This window comes from Chroicocephalus ridibundus, chromosome 5, assembly GCF_963924245.1.
Source record: "Chroicocephalus ridibundus chromosome 5, bChrRid1.1, whole genome shotgun sequence".
NCBI classification, from domain to species: domain Eukaryota; kingdom Metazoa; phylum Chordata; class Aves; order Charadriiformes; family Laridae; genus Chroicocephalus; species Chroicocephalus ridibundus.
The window spans coordinates 45,263,783-45,283,487 of NC_086288.1; the positions used below are offsets into that span (position 1 = coordinate 45,263,783).

The following is a 19,705-nucleotide window of genomic DNA, read 5'->3' on the forward strand; positions in this document are numbered from 1 at the left end:
TTTAGGGACAAAAGAGAGGAGACAATGTGTGTAGCTTACCTGTCGTACTGTTGTTAGCACCTACACTTAATAGGCCACTTCCGAGCAAAAGGAGAAAGAACCACAAATCCATGTTGACCTGGGGAAGAGAGCAAAGAAAAGTTATTTAAATTGTCATACATCATCCCAAAGTAATTAAAACTGGGGACGCTGCTGTGCATTTTGCATGTGCAGAGCTGGAGGGAGGAGCGAATGTGTAGCTGGAGTCTCTGCAGACATGTGGATGGGAAGGATTTATTGATGTGTTCATACATTCCCAATGCGAGGGCACGTGGAGAGATCCTAGTCTGGTGGATGCGCAAAGGTCACCAGAGATGAAGCAGGGAATGGGTGAACTGTGGGAGAGCATGAGAGGAACGAGCTATGAAGCTGAGCAGCAAAGGTAAGTACCTGGTCTTAAAGAAAATTAATAATGTGTTCATATAACAGCCTGCAAATGAGCATACTTCAAGCAAACTGAAATTCAATACATGTGATGACGTCAAGGAGCCTTGATGCAAAATGCCCAGGAACCAGAGGCAAGGAAGAAGGAGAGGTTAGCTCCTCCTGCGGGCAGTGCCCAGCAGATCCCTGCCGGCTCACTGAAGCCCCTGCCTGTTACTGGCTGGGCAGAATACCCGCACAAGGACAGGCTCAGCTCCATTCAAACCCCATCAGATTGCCTGCATGTGGGGACAAAACAAATACCCATAAATAATAATCCAAGATCATCTGCAAGTGCAGGCTGCACATTCATTGTACTGTAAATTTCTTCCCAGGAAACGTCCTGCAAAATTACAGGATGATGACATCAGTAGAGTTGCTTCCCCCAGGCTTTCTCCCTCAGCCCTTTTAAATACAAGTTTTTTTATGGTGATTTCTTTCCTCTGTAGACCTCAAAAAGCTCCTGAGAAATGGGTATAGTTATCTCCTCCCGAACAGATATGGGTCCAGAGGCTGAGGCAAACGACAGTGAGCTGCGAGACGTCATCGTCCTGGCCAGAAGAGAGCCCAAAGCTGCCAAGCCTCAGAGCCTGGGGCCTCCCAAGGTCGGGCCAGCATCTCTCATCTGCTATGAGCCCAGAGAGGGCTCGGAGATGGCTCTGCTACGTGCCATCAACCAGCAGCTGCCGTATGACTCTCTTCTGTCCTTCAGGCTTTTGTCATGCCTCCAGTTGCATCTTGAGCATCTCCTGGGAGAAGGCTGCGAGATCTCACTGCCAAGTCAACTCAACAAGCTGCCAAGAAAGCGTTTTATTCCTGATACGCGGTCTAAGCCTCCCCCTCTTAAATACGTCTTGTGTTGTTTGTTCTCATTCTATTTATTTAAATCTGCTTCAATCTAGACCCATCCCAAACTCTGGGCAAAAGGACAACACTGAAGTCATCAATGTGCTGGAAACGATATCAGAAATACAAGATCCTCCCCACCCGGGAGTATCCTCCCACCAGCACCACCCACTTACATATTCTTCCTCCCCTCAGAAGAAAACCTGGCAAAAATCAAACTTACTCAGTGACCAAAAGGTCAGACAAACCCTGAACCAGAAGGAAACCAAGCTCCAGAGATAAGAGCTTTCCTCCGGCTCTCTCCATGGCCAGCCCTGCTGCTGCAAGCGGAACGGGGCTTTCTCCAAGGGGTCCCACTGGTGCGAGCAGCCAACTTTCCAGTGGATTTCATTACCGATTAAAATATCTGCCTGGATGAATTTGAACTGGTTTGGCACTCCCATCGCTGGTGAGAGCGGGCCTCGTCCTGCAATGTCTCCCCGAGGCTCTGCTCCAGGATGGGATGTCTGGAAAACCCACAACCGGTAGGGTTTCGATGGCACGCTCCACTCCTGGTGCTTGTTAAGGCCACTCAACAAGTAATCACACTCTGGAACTGAGATGGTCCTAAGCCAAAGAGGTTTTCCACCCCCGCAGTGTGTTGTCCCCAGGGAGTTTGTGTCCTCCCCATGTTTAATTGCAACTGGGAAGCACTCGAAGATGCACTGATGTCAAGAATGAAAGCAACTCTCTGCAGGACACAGATCCTTCGAGCATCCCACTGCAGAAACCCATAGAAAACAGGCTCTCATTGCAATCAGACCCGTGCGCAAAGGCAGAAGGACCCTAAGCCCGTGGTGAATCTCCAAATGAATGTAATGGCAGCACTGAGATGCTCCTGAAACCTTGCAAGGGCTGATGTGAAGGCACCAGTCTCGCCATTGCAACCGCTTCCCTCATCAGCAACCCACTGCTACCGCAACAAGAAAACAATAACAAGGTAAAGGGAAAGACCTTCTGCAAACACTGCTAGGAAAAAAAGTCACTGTTTGTTGTGTTTTGATGAATATTTGTGCAGAAATGCCAGTCTCACAGGTGGAAGTGGCTCCAGGAAAGAAGCCCCTGCCATGTTTCTCAAAACAGGAGTTCCCACTCACTTGGGATTCCTGTTTATTTGGGATCCTGTTCATTTGGGATTCTGCTCATTTGGGATCCTATTCATTTGGGATTCCCACAGCTATACCAGCGCTAGCTCTGCAGCAGCAGTTTGCTCCGAGAACAGACAAACCAGTCGCTAACGGGGACGCTTCCACCATGTGGCATCCTACTGGCTCCTCACACTGAGATCTTGCTCCTCACTGTATGGCTCATAATTAACCAATCATTGGAAAACCATATAGATCTTAATCTCTTCCAAGCCTTTCTCAATGGCTTCAAGGATCGTTTTGAGATGGCTGCTCCAGCTCTTGCAGCACACCTCATATACCAGGGCAATGAAAATTTGTTCATGGTCACTCAGCAAAGGGGTGGTAGAGCTGAGACTGGACCTCAGAGGACTCGGTTCCTCTCCCATCTGTGGTCCCTGGAGTCCTTTTGAGCAAGTTAAGGAAAGAAAGACTGATGGGTTAGCCCATAATGACCTCTCCCTCTCCCTAAAGCCAACAGCCGAATGTCCCATTGGCATCCGAAGCTCTTCTGCCCCATCCTCAACATATTTTCCCTTGGTATCAAAAGCAGGACATGGAGGGTAGGTGAAATGAAGTAAAAGCTGCGAATCCTCTCTTTTTTCTGCCCTCCGTTACAGGGAAGTAACCCACATACAATAAAAGAACTTGGTTTTATTTCCATGACTGTGATTGCCATATGGATGAGAACCGAAGGCAACTCCTGGACCAGCCATGGGTACCGGCTGCAAAACCCCTTCGGGACAGTGGAATGATGCAGGTCCCTCCTTTGCTGAGCCAGCAGCGCAGCTCCGATGCCCTGGGATTACATCAGTGGGCAGGCAGCTGCCTGCCTTTAAAACCCCCTTGATATTACATTTAATAAGTTCATTGATCCTTGAGTGGATCGCATTAGGAGGAAAGGGTTGGCAAGGGGAGAGAATACCAAATTTCCCCAAGCCTTACCCCGTTTTTGTGAAGAAAGCTGGATGCAGGCAGTCCGTGTGGATCCTGAGTTTTTATGGCTTTATTACTGTGAATGTCAAAAGAAATAGGACACCGGGCAGCCCCAAGAGCATCACGGCTTGCTGTGCAGATCATTGCACAAAAATCCTGGGAGCCGCTCCTGTGACCAGCAATCAGCTGCCAGCGCTGCTTTATCACCTTAAAACCGGATCCAGAGCAGAGAGCAAGCGAAAGAGCCCTGCGCAAGGGGAGAGCTGTGCCAGCCCAGCTCCCGGCTCCCAGCCCCTGCTATTAAACACTCCCTATTCCCAAACGCAGTAAAAATAAATGCCAGCGGTACGCTGTTACCCGCTTCTTAACATAAAAGGCCTCCAGAGTCCTACCCCAAAGCTGGAGAAACCCGAGTCTCCCTTCCCCCTCGGCTCCCTCCCTGCTGGTTTCGGAAACGGAGAGGAAATACTTGTAATGTTATCAACATAAACACAGCTCTTGGCTGGCTGTAACATCCTGCGAGCTCTGCAGAAAAACACCCTGACGTCACGGCGCCGGCTCTGCTGAGGAGAAAGGAGCCAGCTTCGGCCCCCGTGGGTTGGGATGCTCAGCATCGCATCTTCATTTTAAACCTTCCTTTTGAAAAATCAGGGTTAGAAACCTGAATAATTGCTACCGGTGTTTCCAGCAATATTTTTTTATATATAGAGAGAGACAGTGTACATGCATTACACTCTCCCGAACACTGCTCAGGAGCTTCCTATAGGAAAGGCTGGGTTTTAGGCTGCAGGACCTGTGTTTTAAAATAAGTTCATCTTGTCAAGATGACTGATGCTGGGGGGCGGGAGGAAAGGAAATAATCTCTTTATAAAGTAATAAGAGGCCTAAAAATGGTCCTTGTGTGTGCTGCTTCTGTAGGGGGGTTTGGCTGCAAGACCACCTCCCTGTGCTTGCAGAAAGCAAAGAATTAGTATTTAGTGCTGCAGAAACTGCCCAGATCCTACCCGGATACAGCCGTCCACAATCAAAGGCAGGATTTACCCCCACCTCTGACATATTGCTAATTCCTGGAAAATGAGGCAATCTTTTTCTATGTGCAAGGAGGAGACACAACTTGAATTCCATCCGGCTTTCTGGGACCCTAGAAACCACTGCTGCGATCAGTGAGATGCTAAAATGTAGTGGCTCAACCAAGACCACCCGACTGCCTTGTGCTGGCCCCAACTGCAGTGAAAAATTAAAAACAAAGTTCAGTTTTCTTCTTTTTTTTTTTGGCAGGGAAGAGGGCAAAACTAGGAGCAAGGTTAGCATTTGCACCGGTTAGCTCTTTGAAGCAGCTCACAGTAGGACGAGAGCAAGCATGAGCATAAAGAAAGGGGAAAAAGGTCTTTTTTTTTTTTTCTTTTTGGTGGCAGCAAGCCATCAGCATGGCTCAGCTGCCCTGCAAAACAAACCTGCCATTCTCTCTCCCCCTCCCTGCTCCTTTTAAATCCCGTTTGTGGTTTTCTGGCCTCTTACTGGAGCTGTGATCTGTGGCAGAGGAGAGCTGCCCATGGGCTCATCTGATGTCAGAACGATTTCTCTGGCACCAGGTTCCCCTTTCCTGTAGCTCCAAACCTCTTGCGTTGGATGAAATGCAAAAGATGTAAAAATAATGCTCAGGGCGAGCCCCGCTTCTGGGAGCTCTGCAACGAGAAGCAAAGCCCGGTCCCTTATGGGAAATCACCCAGGTGCCAAGTGTCTTGCAGGGGGGCTCCTTACATTGTGCATTGATTTCTTCCCTTCTTTAACATCAATGCAATTGGCTCCAAATTGTATTGGGATGGCTAATGCAGGGCTGTCTCCAGAGCTGCGGCGAGCTGGCCATTGCAGAGAGAGGAGCTTTTGAGTTGAGGGAGGTAAAAAGGTTTTGTTGCACCAAGACGCAGTGACTAATTCCTTGCATGTGTCTCTGAAGCTGAAACAAGGCCTTTGATGTGTCACTGAACATTATTCCCCCGCCCCACCCTCTGCTTTTCCACTCTTCAACAGAAAAGATGAATCACAGCAACCATTCACCCTTTCTGAAAATCCACTTCGTTTTCTTTTTTTTTTTCTTTTAAATAAACAGGCGGCTTCCACACGAGTGACAGCCGCTGTAACAAATGGCGCACGAGGAGGAGGACAAACCTGCGGTAAGAGCTTGGGGTTTTGCTTTCTCCACCTGCCCAACCTTCAACAAACCACCACTTTATAGCACCTTGATATTTACTCATGGCATGGTTTGGGTTGGAAGGGACCTTCAAAGATCGTCTAGTCCAACCCCCCTGCCATGGGCAGCGACATCTTTCAGCAGATTGGGTTGCTCAAAGCCCCATCCAACCTGACCTTGAACACTTTCAATGATGGAGCATCCACAACTTCTCTGGGAAACATGGTCCAGTGTCTCACCACCCTCACCATAAACCTTTTCTTCCTTACCTCCAACCTCAACCTACCCTCTTTCGGTCTAAATCCACTACCCTTTGTTCTGTCACTACAGGCCCTGGTAAAAAGTCTCTCTCCATCTTTCTTATAAGCCCTCTTTCTATATTGAAAGGCCATAATAATGTCTCCCTAGAGCCTTCGCTTCTCCAGGCTGAACAGCCCCAAAGCCTTCCCTCATAGCAGAGGGGTTCCAGCCCTCTGACCATTTTCATGACCTTCGGTCCAACAGAGGAACAGACAGAGTCCAACAGAGGAACATCTTTCAAAGAGCGACATTCTAGGAACCTGATCCTACTCCCACCTGGAATTCTGGGTGTCCAGAAATAACTAACACTATTAGGATGATTTTAAAAAGTGCTGGCCTGAACCAGGATCAGTCTTTCTCATGGAGATCATCTTTAACAAGATGTTAGTCTATCCCATGCCAATCATAAGGCTCTCAAAGCATGCTCTGGGTGCAGTAATGTGCCTGAAACCATCATGGGTGGATGTAGAGAGGATCAGGTGTTCACCAACCAGACCTTGGGAAAGTTTCCCCACACTCCCTTCCTACCTCTGTCGTCGAAAACTGGAAATCCCTGTGCTTCAACCTGACTGACCATAAAAAGTCTCCCAAATTGTCTGTTTTACTCCCCAAGTGAATGACAGGTTTAATTCATTCAGAAATATTTGCAAGGACCTTTGAGACCACAGTTAAGAACAACTTACTGGGTCCAGTACTGTTTAACATCTTCATTCAATGATCTAGATGATGGGGCTGAGTGCACCCTCAACAAGCTTACTGATGACACCAAGCTGGGAGGATTTGCTGAGATGCCAGATGGTCTTGCACCATCCAGGGGGACCTCACCAGGCTGGAGAAATGGGCCAACAGGAACCTCACAATGTTCAACAAGGAGAACTACAAAGTCCTGCCCCTACGGGGGGAGGGGGAAGGAACAACCCCAGGCACCAGTATGTGCTGAGGCCGCCCAGCTGGAAAGCAACTTGGCAGGAAAGGACCTGGGGTTCCTGGTGGACACCAAGTTGACCATGAGCCAGCAATGTGCCCTTGAGGCAAAGGTGGCCAGTGGTGTCCTGGGCTGCGTTAGACAAAGCATAGCCAGCAGGTGTGTGGGGGGTGATCCTTCTGCTCTGTGCAGCACTGGTGAGGCCACACTGGAGCACTGTGTCCGGTGCTGGGCTCCCTGGTGGAAGAGAGACATGGACAGACTGGAGAGAGTCTAGCAACAGGCCGCGAAGATGATGAAGGGATTGGAGCATCTCTGCTATGAGGAAAGGCTGAGAGAGCTGTGACTGTTCAGCCTGGAGAAGAGAAGGCTTAGGGAGATCTCATCATTGCCTACCTAAAGGGAGGGTGGAAGAGGATGGAGGCAGGCTCTTTCCAGACAGGACAAGGGGCAATGGGCACAAACTGAGACAGAAGAGGGTCTCCCTGAACATCAGGAAACACTTTTTCACTGTGAGTGTGACTGAGCACTGGGACAGGTTGCCCAGGGAGGTTGTGAAGCCTCCATCCCTGTAGAACTCCAAATTCTGTCTGGATAATGGCTGTGGGCAACTGGCTCTGGGTGGCCCTGGTTATGCACGGGGGTTGGACCAGATGACCTCCAGAGATCCCTTCCAACCTCAGTCACTCTGTGATTCTGTAACTTACTGTCTTGCAAACTTTTCAGAAGGCAACCCTGCTAGGATTTAAGGTCATAGTGGATTAAGACAACATCCAGCACTGAGAAGGAGACCCCTGCACTGTTCAGGATGTATCCTCGGATCCCACCAGTGTCACTCCAGCTCTCTGCTGTTGTTCAGTGAACAAGCACCAGTTACTGCACACCAGGACAGCCCTTTGCCATGTATGAGACACCTTCTAGCAGCCACTAACAAAGAGTCAAAAAGCTGCTCAGAGGAAACAAGCCCATTATAACAGCCTCCTCTAAAGGAGCTTAGAGCGTCTCCAGACTGACAAGCGAGCCTCCTAGAAGAGTCCTGAGACTTGGGAATTACTGTCCCAGTTAGGAGACAGGAAAACTAAACCGATGAGGTTTTAAGCAAAAACACAGAGAAAAACATCAATGAATGTGGATGCTTAAATAATCCAGACATTAAATAGTTCAGGCTCCTATGCAGAGATGCAGAAATGTTGACTGTGGGTATCTGTCCTCTGTAACTCTGGCATACCAGAACCTTAGTTTTCTGTATTGCCTTGCTTTTAGGAAAGAAATCTCTCTCTGTGTGTTTCAAAGCAGGCAAATACTAACACAGAGCTGAGAGACTCAATGGTCTCATGCTAAAAATACAGAAGTAATAAGCCAGGAGACGTAGGCTCCATCCCTGGCTATGCCAGGGGCAGATTGGTGGCACAGCTAAGAGCAAGGTGCTTGATGATCTCCAGTCCTTGCCCACTGTGCTGCACGTTCGGGTGCTCCTAGCTGCACTGCTAGTACAGCGAGCAGAGTCACCGTCTGGAAGCCGCCTCGAGTCCCTTGGAGGAGAAGAGCTACAAATACACCCAATTATTTTCCTAATAATACTTTTCTGAATAACCCTCATGATTAGTACGGGTTTAATTTGCCCTCAGCCACTCTTTTCTGCCAGCGCTGCAGCTGTCTGATTGGGGGAGTGCATGCTGGTTGCTCTTGCACCTCTTGAAGAACAAACCAGCACGGGTTGGGGAATAAATTGTGGAGGGAGACGAAAGGGTATGAAGAGCTTCTTGGACCTGTAGCAATGGAGAACAACCAGCTCTACAGGGTTTCCTAAAGGACACGGCATCAAGGAGCATCAAGGTGGGACAGGCACAAAGCTGAGAGAAGGTGAAGTCCTAAGAAAAAGGGGAGCAGTGAGCCAAAGGCCAAGGGAGCTGTCAGGTCAGGGAGGATGAACATGAAGGACTGACTCTGAGCTGGGGACGCAGGGTTTGCTGCAGGCCAGGTTGGTGAGGGTCGGTGGGGTGGCAGAAGCTGTGTTGCAAAGGAGAGAGGGAGGTGAGACCTCCTTCTGGGGTAATTAAAATGGATCTGCTGAAGCAACTACTCCAGAGCTTGTAAAAACCCCTGGCTAGTATGAGACCAAAAAATATGGTCTCCTGGCATGCTTTCCCCCACAGGATGGGTATCGCAGTTGCAATGTGGTGCTGGGAAGCAGGGACTGGCTGCCCAAAAGGCTCAAGTGACGCCGGTTCATCTCATTATTCAAAATAACTAATAAACAAGTATTATTTTTTTTAAAGTCAAGTCATACAGGAATATGTTTCTTTAAGTATTCGATTTTAGAGTGTCCCCTTCTTTTGTCCCAGGCATCGTTTATAACATGTACAAAGAAAATACGAGTGCAGTTCACATACCAGCTATGAAAAAGAGCGGTTGCATTTGATCGAGGAGTCAGGATGAAGCATGGCCATTATTTAGCATAATAACATCCCTATCTAGCAAGATGCCTTTCGGAGAGCGAGCAAACGGTTCGTGGGGAGGAGAAACAAGGTTTAAAAAAAAAAAAAAAAACCCACAAAAAATAAAGCCCAGCTTTTGGGCTCAGCCCTTTCTGCAGGATCAAGATGAACTCCCAGCTCCAAATCCAGACTGAGCTGGGGAGCCGGAGCAGACGGGTGGCAAACGGTCAGAGCATCCAACTTAAAACAAAGGTGTCGGAGGGGATCATTCGCATGACAGCCTTAAAATCTCATTACAGAGGCTAAGCTCCAATTAAAACGCATGCGTTCGGTCATGCAGCTTAATCGCTGGTTGTGCTTACCATGAAATCCGCCCGGGACACCTGTAGGGTGCAGGGAGCAGCCAGCCCGTCCCACGGAGCAGCCCTTGGGCTAAGAAAGTGCTGTGGATCCGTAAAATCACCAATTTACCTGCGGTAATTCTGCACCGCTGCTCAGTTCAGCCCTGTTGCCACAGTAACACTTCTGGTGTAGCCAAGATCACTGATTATGAAACTAGAAAAAAAATCAGAGGCTGCTAATTAGGATATACTCCAGTTCTCAAAAAGCTCCATATTAATGACATTATGATTGCGAGCACAGGGAAAATAAAGACGCCAGAAAGCAATGCCTCGGTCAGCATCAGTGGCCGCTGCCAGCTGCTTTTTGGGTCTTTTTATATATGGGTCTTAAAATTCAGCTTGCAAATTCCCTGTAAATTCAGACTGTTTTCCCTCTTTTTAAACAAATGTGCAAGACTCGGTGGAACAGTCTTTTCTCTTTACATATATTTGCATGTATTAGACCGGAAAAAAGGGTCGAGGATGATGTACAAATGGCGATAGCCAGAGCGGGGCCAGGGATGCATCCCCTGCATCTCACATTAACTGTGTTCCTGTTGCAGCTTGCCAGAGAAAAGAACCAAAAGCATAATTTTACCAGTGGCTGCAAGGGTCTTTAAACAAGGTTTGCAATCAAGGGGAACCAGAGCTGCAAACGTTTTCCTCTCTGACTTTCATTCGAGTGCCAAAAGCATTTTGAGGCATGTCTTCTGCTGAATGCTTCAAGCTGAAAAACGTGACTGGGAGCAGTTGCACTGCCGGACACAAGTGTTTCTCAGCAAAACCTTCAAATAAGACACCAACACGCATTTCCAGGCAAAAGGAAAATGGCCTGACAGGTATTTCTGGAGCCGCAAACCCAGAGTGATGCTGCTTTAAAAACTCAGCTCATCAAAATGCCTTAATTTTTCCATTCTCACTGGATGGCGAATGCACCAAGAGGATGAAATGGTAATAAAAAAGCAGGGTCAGAGGCCAAAACTGTGTTAATAGCTAATAATATTCTTTACTGTAACGGCAGACTCTGCATTTCTCCATAATCCAGGGCCACCGCATGATGCACAGCCCAGCTGCTTGACTTCAGCCAGCACCGCTGACGAGGACCAGGAGCCACCACCTCCAAAGGGGATGCAGAGGCTGAAAAACAAACTGCTGGCAAAAGCCATACCCTGAGCTCAGGCATGTCCTCAGGTTAGTCCTAGGGAGGGCAGGAGTTGAGCAGTGCCAAAATCTTCCAGTGCAAGACCTGTGATGTCCTAAACCCAGACATGCAGCAGAGCTTTTGGGCTATAACTTTATTCTCCTCTGTGTCAGTATATGGGATGTCAGAAGCTTGAGCTAAAACTTTTGGTCCAAGAAAGAGGGAGAGAAGAGCTCTCACCTGAAAGCAGCAAGGGAGCTTTAGGTAAGTAAAATGTAAATGTCCAAAGTGGTAAACAGTATAATCAGTTGGGGGTGACCTAGGGACTTCAGCTACCACCTGGCTGATGGCAAGACTGCTGTTTTTACAAGTATCTTTTGCCCAGCCAAAGGCCATCATGAAAACAAGCTACAGCTTAAATGCAAATGGCTGATGAAGGTTTCATCCATGTTGCAGGTGAAATTTGGATCAAAATGCAACACTGTGAGCTCTGAGGCAGTTGCTGGAGGTATTAAAAGCTGGAGCAATGGTAGATCACACGTGACCCACCAGAAAATAAAAAAGGAACAACCACTTTCTGGCCACCCCAATTTATAGAAAGTATTCCAGCCCTTACTTCTTAAATTAGCAGAAGTAACTGGAGGAAAAAACCACTCTCTCTATATAAAAAGCCTCTGAATGCTTCAGGGTTGTGCTCTCCCTGTAGCACAGGCAATGGGGACTTCACATCCACAGCAAGCGCCAATGGCACCCACCAGCAAAGGACAGCTCAAGAGCATCGAGGGGCCTTCCAGAAGGCAATGCTACCCCAACCACTGGATGGAGCTCCTAGCAATTACACTCCCACAGCCTAATTACACCTTATCAGCTCCTCGTTCAAGTAGTGCAGGGGATTAATGCTGGCAATTAAGCTGACAACTTGGGTAAGGGTTCTTCCCTAGGCTGCCCTGGGATCGGTGCTGCACTGCTGTCTGTAACCCTTTCCCTATGAAGGGTGAAAAGCAAAGTGCACTTGGAGAGGAATCGGGGAACCACTTTTTTTTCCCGCTTTGAGGCAGGAGAATAAGTAAAATTAATTTTTTTCTTTAGTAGCATCACCTAAAGCCTTGAAAGCACAGTTCCCCCACTCGCAATTGCATGAACTGGTCTCTTCTCCCATTCACCAGTAATACTAGGGATATGTTAGGTGTAGTGTTAATTACCTATAAATGTGATTTATTAGCTGGAAACAATGCAAAGGGATGATCTTGTATGCTAAGACATTCACCATCCACAACAGAAGATCAACTGGCAAAGCCCAAGGGCATCCCAGTCCCGAGCAGATGGGGATTGCGACGTTACATATAACAAATTAATAAAACCAGTGGGATCCAGCTGCCATTGATGGTTTAGTTGGTGGCATTATTTCTAACCTTTTAATAGGCTTATTTACAGGAATTAGTCCTTTAATGCTCTATGCTCATGTATATAGTACAGTATAAGCCGGTTTGATGTGACCACAGAGAGAACATCTGCTTTTGTGAGCAATTAGGGAAATTATTGCCAATTATGGGGACTGCAGGTAAGAGCAGCTGGGGAGAAAGGCCGTCTATGAGAAGGGATGTGAGGTTTTTCAAGATGCTGATGTGAGTGGGAAGTTCACTGGAAACATAAATAACCTGGCAGAAAGGAGCCTGCGCCCAGAGAGCAGCCAAAATACCCTCAGCAAAGAAAGGATTTTGGGGCCAGCAGAGTTCCAGGGCGATCCCCGTTATCATTCACGCTGCTGGCATTTTGAGCAGATCAGTCTCCCAAACATTTCTTCTCGTCAGCTCCTGAAAAAGGACCAAACTCTGCCTCTGGTGGTTCTATTTCCACTTTCCATCTGCCTTTTTTTCATCTATTTTCCTTTCCATCTTCCATGCCCAAGAGGGATGACCTTGTTCAAGACGAAGCGATGCTGTAGGCACAGGTCTTAGAGCCACACCAAGAAACCAGGCATCTTCTATCATTGCTATTCTATAAACCTAGCATATATATCTGGACAGGCTGGACCGATGGGCTGAGGCCAATGGTATGAGGTTCAACAAGGCCAAGTGCCGGGTCCTGCACTTGGGTCACAACAACCCCATGCAGCGCTACAGGATTGGGGCAGAGTGGCTCGAAAGCAGCTCGACAGAAAAGGACTTGGGAGTGTTGGTTGACAGCCGGCTGAATATGAGCCAGCAGTGTGCCCAGGTGGCCAAGGCGGCCAACAGCATCCTAGCCTGTACCAGGAACAGTGTGGTGAGCCGGACTAGGGAAGTGATCATCCCCCTGTACTCGGCACTGGTGAGGCCCCACCTCGAGTACTGCGTTCAGTTTTGGGCCCCTCGCTACAAGAGGGACATTGAGGTGTTGGAGCGTGTCCAGAGAAGGGCTACAAAGCTGGTGAGGGGTCTGGAGGACAAACCTTATGAAGAACAACTGAGGGAGCTGGGGTTGTTTAGCCTGGAGAAGAGGAGGCTGAGGGGAGACCTTATCACCCTCTACAACTACCTGAAAGGAGGTTGTAGAGATATGGGGGCTGACCTCTTCTCCCTGGTGACAAGTGATAGGACAAGGGGAAACGGGTTCAAGTTACGTCAGGGGAGGTTTAGATTAGATATTAGGAAACATTTTTTCACTGAAAGGGTTATTAAACATTGGAATAGGCTGCCCAGGGAGGTGGTGGATTCGCCATCCCTGGAGGTGTTTAAAAAAAGGGTAGATGGGGCACTTAGGGACATGGTTTAGAAGTGGCTCTTGTCAGGGTAGGCTAAAGGTTGGACTTGATGATCTTAAAGGTCCCTTCCAACCTCAACAATTCTATGATTCTATGATTCTATATTTTTATACATAAAGATATAAACCTATTATAAAACTAATATCATAAACCTATTATATTATATATATATATATAGCTATAAACCTATCATAAGCCTAAGATCATTGCTATAAACCTATTTCCTGCAAACTGAAATGATCCTAGTCTTAAACAACAGGGTGGGTATAAGCCCCTGCAGCTCCCAGAGATATCAACACAAAACCTAATGCTCGGTAGTTCTGAAAATAATTAAAATGCAGTTTCTTACCCTTAAAGTGATTAAACATCAGCCTGGGACAACTAAACTTTAGCCCTCCCACGTTATTCACAATTCATTCTCTATTTTAATCTCCCCAACAAAAGGCTGAACTCAACCATATTATTGTCAGCAAGGGCTTTTATCATCAGCCTTCGAAACGGTCAAGGCAAAACGGGGAGAACAATGACTCTCACAGGAGAATAAATACAATCTAAACAAAAATACCCTGTTGCTAAGGTTTAAATCAGCCTTTTTTCTGGGCACAGCCGGGTAGCTGGGAATCCCGGTGTCACCCTTTGTAAAAAAACAGGGGAGAATTAGGACTCGGATAGGGGAAAATAACCTGATGCTCAGCCCCGTTGTGTTTTAAATGGAAGGCATTTAAAATATGAATATCACATAGTGGACTTTAAACCAAAGCCAAGGGCTGGAGCATGCTGCTGTTTGCAGCAGGTGATGCTCTACCTAAGCTCGTGTGTTGCTCCAAACTCTGCAGTCCTGTGCTTCACGTCTTACTCCAGCAAGGGCAGGAGGTGAACCATGACTGAAGACCTCCGTGGTGAAACCTCAAGGTTACTGCACCACTGATGGCTAAGGTGTTCACAAGCTCAGCAGATGGCTGCTGGAAATGTCTGTGTTGCCGGGCTGGACAGCGCGGTTGTCAGCACGGCAAGAGGAAAGCTGAAGTTGGAGGAGCAAGCTCTGCTTGGGTCTCGGAGGTGCTGGCCACCTTGCCCGCACAGCCACAGCGCAGCTGTTGGGAATGTCCAGCTGGAACATCCTTTCAAGGAAAGCCCCAGCCCAAACCGCAACCATTTCTCTTGTGAAACCGACACCAAAAGCAACCGCAGAGCACTGTGTGGTTTCTACATGCTTAGCCAAGGGAGTGGCACCTGCTTTTGGGGTTCGGTAGAGAAATTCCCTTCCCCAGTGGTGGAAAGGAAAGGAACTGGGTTTGGCTGTGGTGTCCTCCCTGCTAAAGACAGCTGCTGGCTTTGCAGCAAGGGTTTCCAGCAGCAAAGTAGCTCCAGGGTCAAGAGTGACCACAGGGCCAGGAAAGCCACAGCTGACAGCCCTGGCAAGGTGCCACAAGGTAGAAGGTTAGGTAAGGTGACAGCAGAGCCATGGTGATCCAAAGAGGCCACCAGCCTCCACGACCAGCCCATCTTCCTCCCCTCTAGATGGAGCTCCAGGAGAAGCCTGAGGTCCCTCCCCAAAGAGAAGGCAGACGCATCCCATCATCTCCAAGCATCATCCTGACCGCAGCTTGGTGCTAGAAAAGAGGACAAGCTTGCAAAGGCAATTTCAAGAAAACCAACAAATCATCAGAGTAATGATTCCCTCCTGCAATATGTCAGTAAAACGCCTATTGTGGCAAACTGCAGTCAAAGTACAAAGCCCCCTCCAAATAATTTAGCCCTCCTTTGGCAGCAAATTCCCAGCCCCAAAACTGCTCAAAAGCCTGGAAGGGCTGCTGCAATTGGGCACAACAGAGCTCTGCACCAGCGGCAGCTGCCTGGAGGAATGACTTCTCTGAAACGTTTGGAGATTTTATTTGCACTGGGACCATAAGTATTTTTGCAAGCACATAAGCAGCAGTTAAGCAATGTACCTTGGCCATTTTGCATGCAAAAAAAAAAATACAAAGAGGGAATTTCAAGTGTCCTTGATGACGGCAGCCTGGATGCATATGAGAGAGAAAACAGAGCCACGGTAATGCCGGAATTCAGTTTTTATGGCCCATTCTGTTTTTTTGCCAATAAACAAGGTCTCCCCGAGAAGGCACTAAATATCACTATGTGTCACTTATATTTTAGTGATATTCAAATAAACATTAAAAGGCTAAAATAGAGCTCAAATTCCCCTGTATTAGGCACCTAGGCCAAACAGCCACAAAAATTATGCTAAACTAAATTCATTTCAAACCTATCCGGAATGATGGAGCACTCCTCTCAGGGTACATATTTTAATTTCTATAGCAATGCAGTGGATAGCAACCGAGACATCCCCATCTTTGAAAGTCTTTGCTGTCCCAGCTTTTTCAAAAGGCTTTGAAAAGCAGCTTTCCTACAAAAACACCCATTTCCATCACGCCCTGGCTATGAGCATAATACACAGAAGGCTCCTCAGTATCGCCGTTAAATAAGAGACCCCTCTAACCAGGCATTAAATGGTACAGGAACTTGCACACAACAACAGAGAGCGCTTTCTGTAGCAGCTTGTCACTGCACAAATACAAGACAAAGTGCGCTGCTGACGACCAAAACTGTATTTGGTGGTGCGGTGGCCCAGCCTAACAAACTCATCTTGTTTTCATAGCACCGTGGCACGGTTCAAAGATCATCTACTCCGATCCCTCTGCCATGGGCAGGGACATCTTCAACTAGATCAGGTTGCTCAAAGCCCCATCCAACATGGCCTTGAACACTTTCAATGATGGGGCATCCATAACTTCGCTGAGCAACCTGGCCCAGTGCCTCAGCACTCTCATCTCAAAAAATTCCTTCCTTATGTCCAAGCTTTCAGTTTAAAACCCTTGTCCTGTCACTACAAGTCCTGCTAAGAAGCCTTTCCTGTCTTTCTTATAAGCCCCCTTAAAGTATTGAAAGACCACAGTAAGGTCTCCCCGGAGCATTCTCTTCTCCAGGCTGAACAACCCCAACTCTCTCAGCCTGTCTTCATAGGAGAGGTGCTCCAGCCCTCTGATCATTTTTGTGTCCCTCCTCTGGACCCGCTCCAACAGGTCCATGTCCTTCTTATGTTGGGGCCCTCAGAGCTGGACGCAGTACTACAGGTGGGGTCTCACCAGAGCGGAGTAGAGGGTCAGAATCACCTCCCTTGATCTGCTGACCCCATTTCTTTGGATGCAGCCCAGGGTATGATTGGCTTTCTGGGCTGTAAGCGCACATTGCCGGCTCATTTTTCGTCCACCAGCATCCCCAAGTCCTTCTCTGCAGGACTGCTCTGAATCCCTTCATCCCCTGGTCTGTACTGATACTGGGGATTGCCCCAACCCAGGTGCAGGACCTTGCACTTGGCCTTGTTGAAGACCCCCTCATCCCCCCAACAATGTTGCCACAACCAAATGCAAGGATGCACCAAACAGGAGGGAGAAGAATAGGAAATGTCATTTTGGGAGTTGCACAAGGGTCGAAAACAGAGTCCTACGGACGGAAAAGGAGCAATATCTAATACGTACACAAAGTAAGCGGGATGTTACAAGTGGTCAGTTGATTACAGCATTATTTTTGGTCATTTTTACTGTAATAATACCTTCATGTTAGGACACCATTCTCAAAAACACTGTCTCCAAATAATTTCAGTAATCTAGGTGTCATTTCCAGAAGTGCCTCAACATAAACGTGAACCTCATGCCTGAGTGCTTGCATGGTGTATCCAACCAGCCTCTACTCCTCTCCCCCCACAGCTTTACAGGCATCCTATGGGGTTTGGGTGTGATTTAGCTGGCTTTAAAAAACAAGTTCTCCATATGTTAATGGGATCTCTTTATATCCTCTTTATATCCCTGGTGCTCTGATAAATGGATGCTTGTATGGTTATAAGGTCGGATGCTGACTCCTCTCCATCTCGAACTCTGCTGTAGAGCATGAGCTACAGGAAAGGCAGACTTGGAGGCTTTGGAAAATGTGGTGGCATCTTCATTCTTAATTAATTAATTCTCCTGTGAACAGCACAAGAAAGGGTTTAGCGCTAAAGTGCTTGCTGGTTGCTTTGCTGAAGGAAAACCCCTGTATCTCAACCATCACTTTGAAGAGGCTGCCAGCATGCCTGTGAGTGCAATTTTGACCACCTCACAGCTCCAACGCTGGTGCTGAAGACAATGGGCACAGCTCGACGTCTAAAGCAGATTTTGCACCATTTGAAAAGACACACTCTGGAAAGGGAGAGCACAGGCAAAAGTAGGGCAGCCCCTCCTCTTTCCAGGTGGCCTTTCTTAGCAGTAGAAGGGCATTTCAGGTGTGGGATGCTCTTAAACCAGCTGGAGGAACCAGTTATAAATGGCAGATGCTGAGATACTTATTAAGAGTCAAGCAAGGAACAGCAGCAGTGGGGCTATTTGTAATCCTTGCTGGTGTGGACTGGAATTAAAATTAATGAGTTAGAAATAAATGGCTAGCCATCCCGACTCGCACCCTAACATGTCTCTGACTATGAGATTTACATATAGACAGAATTAATCCACTACCATTTCCCCCTGACCTACTTGGGCACAGAGATAAGACCCACAAAAACCATCTCCCAAGATCTGACATGGTGCCACCGCCATCATCCGGTTTACATTCCCACCACTGCCTCTCCCCCTGCTGCAGAGGACGCTTTGAGGGACAGAAGCATTAACATCTCTGAAGGGTGCGTTGGTACAAAGGGAAAGACCCCTTCACCTGAAGGGAAGAGAAGGAAAGTTACAGATGACCCGGTTCAAGGATGTAGCTATTGCTAAGCAGCTTTAACTCCTCTCATCCCAGTTTAGCTCCTCTGAACTCACCAGTGGCAAAGCTGTTTCACTTGCTGGAAAGATGCCATGTTTGTGTGTCAGACTAAACATCTGTGCTTTTAAGCCCTGGATTTTCAGATCAGATCTACGTGTTTGGAGGGGGGAAAAACCAACACAAACTGTCTGTTAGGGGAGTTTCATTGAACAGAGACACCATTATTTCTTCCTCCCCATCCCCCATATCACCCCTCCTCTTCTCCCTCTACAGGCAAAGTGGTTCAACAGATTTCAAGAAAATGCAGAGAAAGAAAAATTATACATTTTCTGTGGTCAGTGTTTTCCTATTAAGTCAGAAAGGAGCTGCCAGAAACACAGCGTGCAGTTGGCGTTTCCCCCTCCTGCCTCACTGCTGCAGGGAAGTACCCAACTTGGTATCCCAGGTTTGAGGACCAGGTGGATGGTCCCAACCCCTTGCAGCTTTCTGGGATAAGTACCTGTGCAGCCATCCCTGGGATCAACCGTCATCCTTAAACCACATCAGACACGGTGCCAAAAGCACTCAAACCCACCTGGACCTTTACTGCCAGCCAAGGACGCACTCAGCTACAAAAACATTAACCAACTTGTCAAGAGGTTCTGCCAGCTAAATCCACCCAACAAAGGCATCCACCAAGGAGTGATCCCCATCCCCTTGAAGCAACCCCACTGCATCAGCCCACCTGGAGCAGGCTCTTTCCCCGCTGCCCAGCACTGTGCCTGGCTTGTGTCTGAGTCCCACAAGGTCCTCATGCCCTCGTCTGTGGCATTTTTTGCTTCTTTTCCATTTCAAAAGACCTGAGATATTGCAAGCTGTGATGCAGCACACCAAAATTGGGGGTTCAACAGCTTGGCAGGTAAAAAGATGAGTCACACAAGTACAGGAGCATATGGGGCCACTTAACTGCACAAGCCCTGCAGCAACCAGAGGACTCAGAGGGTGAGGAGAAGGGAAATCTGGCACCTCTTGGTCACACCGAGTGGGTCCCTGGAGCAAAGTACTCCCCAAACCACACCTACGGTATGAGGAACTGCTGCTTGCTCGCCATGACAGGGGAGCCAGGGAGCCAGCTGGGAAGCAGGTGAAAAGCTGGGCAGCCAAGGACAGTGAGGCATCCTGAGTCCCAGCCTTTGGTCTTTACCATCATCTGCATCCTTCCTTGCTGCACAGAAGCTTTGGATTCAGGGAGCCAGCTATTGTTTCCACTTTTTTTGTGTGTCTTGCTGCGTACCCACCTTCCCTTTACCAGCCCAAGGGAGTTGCCATTCAACCTCTTTCCACCCATTTTATAAAGGAAACCAGGGCAAGGATCAAAGGAGGCTCCTGGGAGGGAGTGGCGAGCGTCTG

The 19,705-nt window shown here is 48.0% G+C and overlaps 1 protein-coding gene across 2 annotated transcripts in view; it reads right to left on the reverse strand.

The window, feature by feature from the left end:
• The window catches only part of PTPRA (protein tyrosine phosphatase receptor type A), a 125,707-nt gene that overhangs the window by 28,999 nt on the left and 77,003 nt on the right, over nt 1–19,705 (reverse strand). Inside the window, exons 4-5 of one of the 2 annotated variants that reach the window (XM_063336019.1) lie at nt 9,624–9,816; nt 40–118 (exon numbers count right to left, since the gene is read on the reverse strand). In XM_063336019.1, coding sequence (XP_063192089.1) covers nt 40–118; nt 9,624–9,626 — 82 coding nt within the window. In that variant the 5' untranslated portion in view covers nt 9,627–9,816. The remainder of the gene's footprint in view (nt 1–39; nt 119–9,623; nt 9,817–19,705) is intronic. The other variant, XM_063336018.1, reaches the window with a different exon arrangement.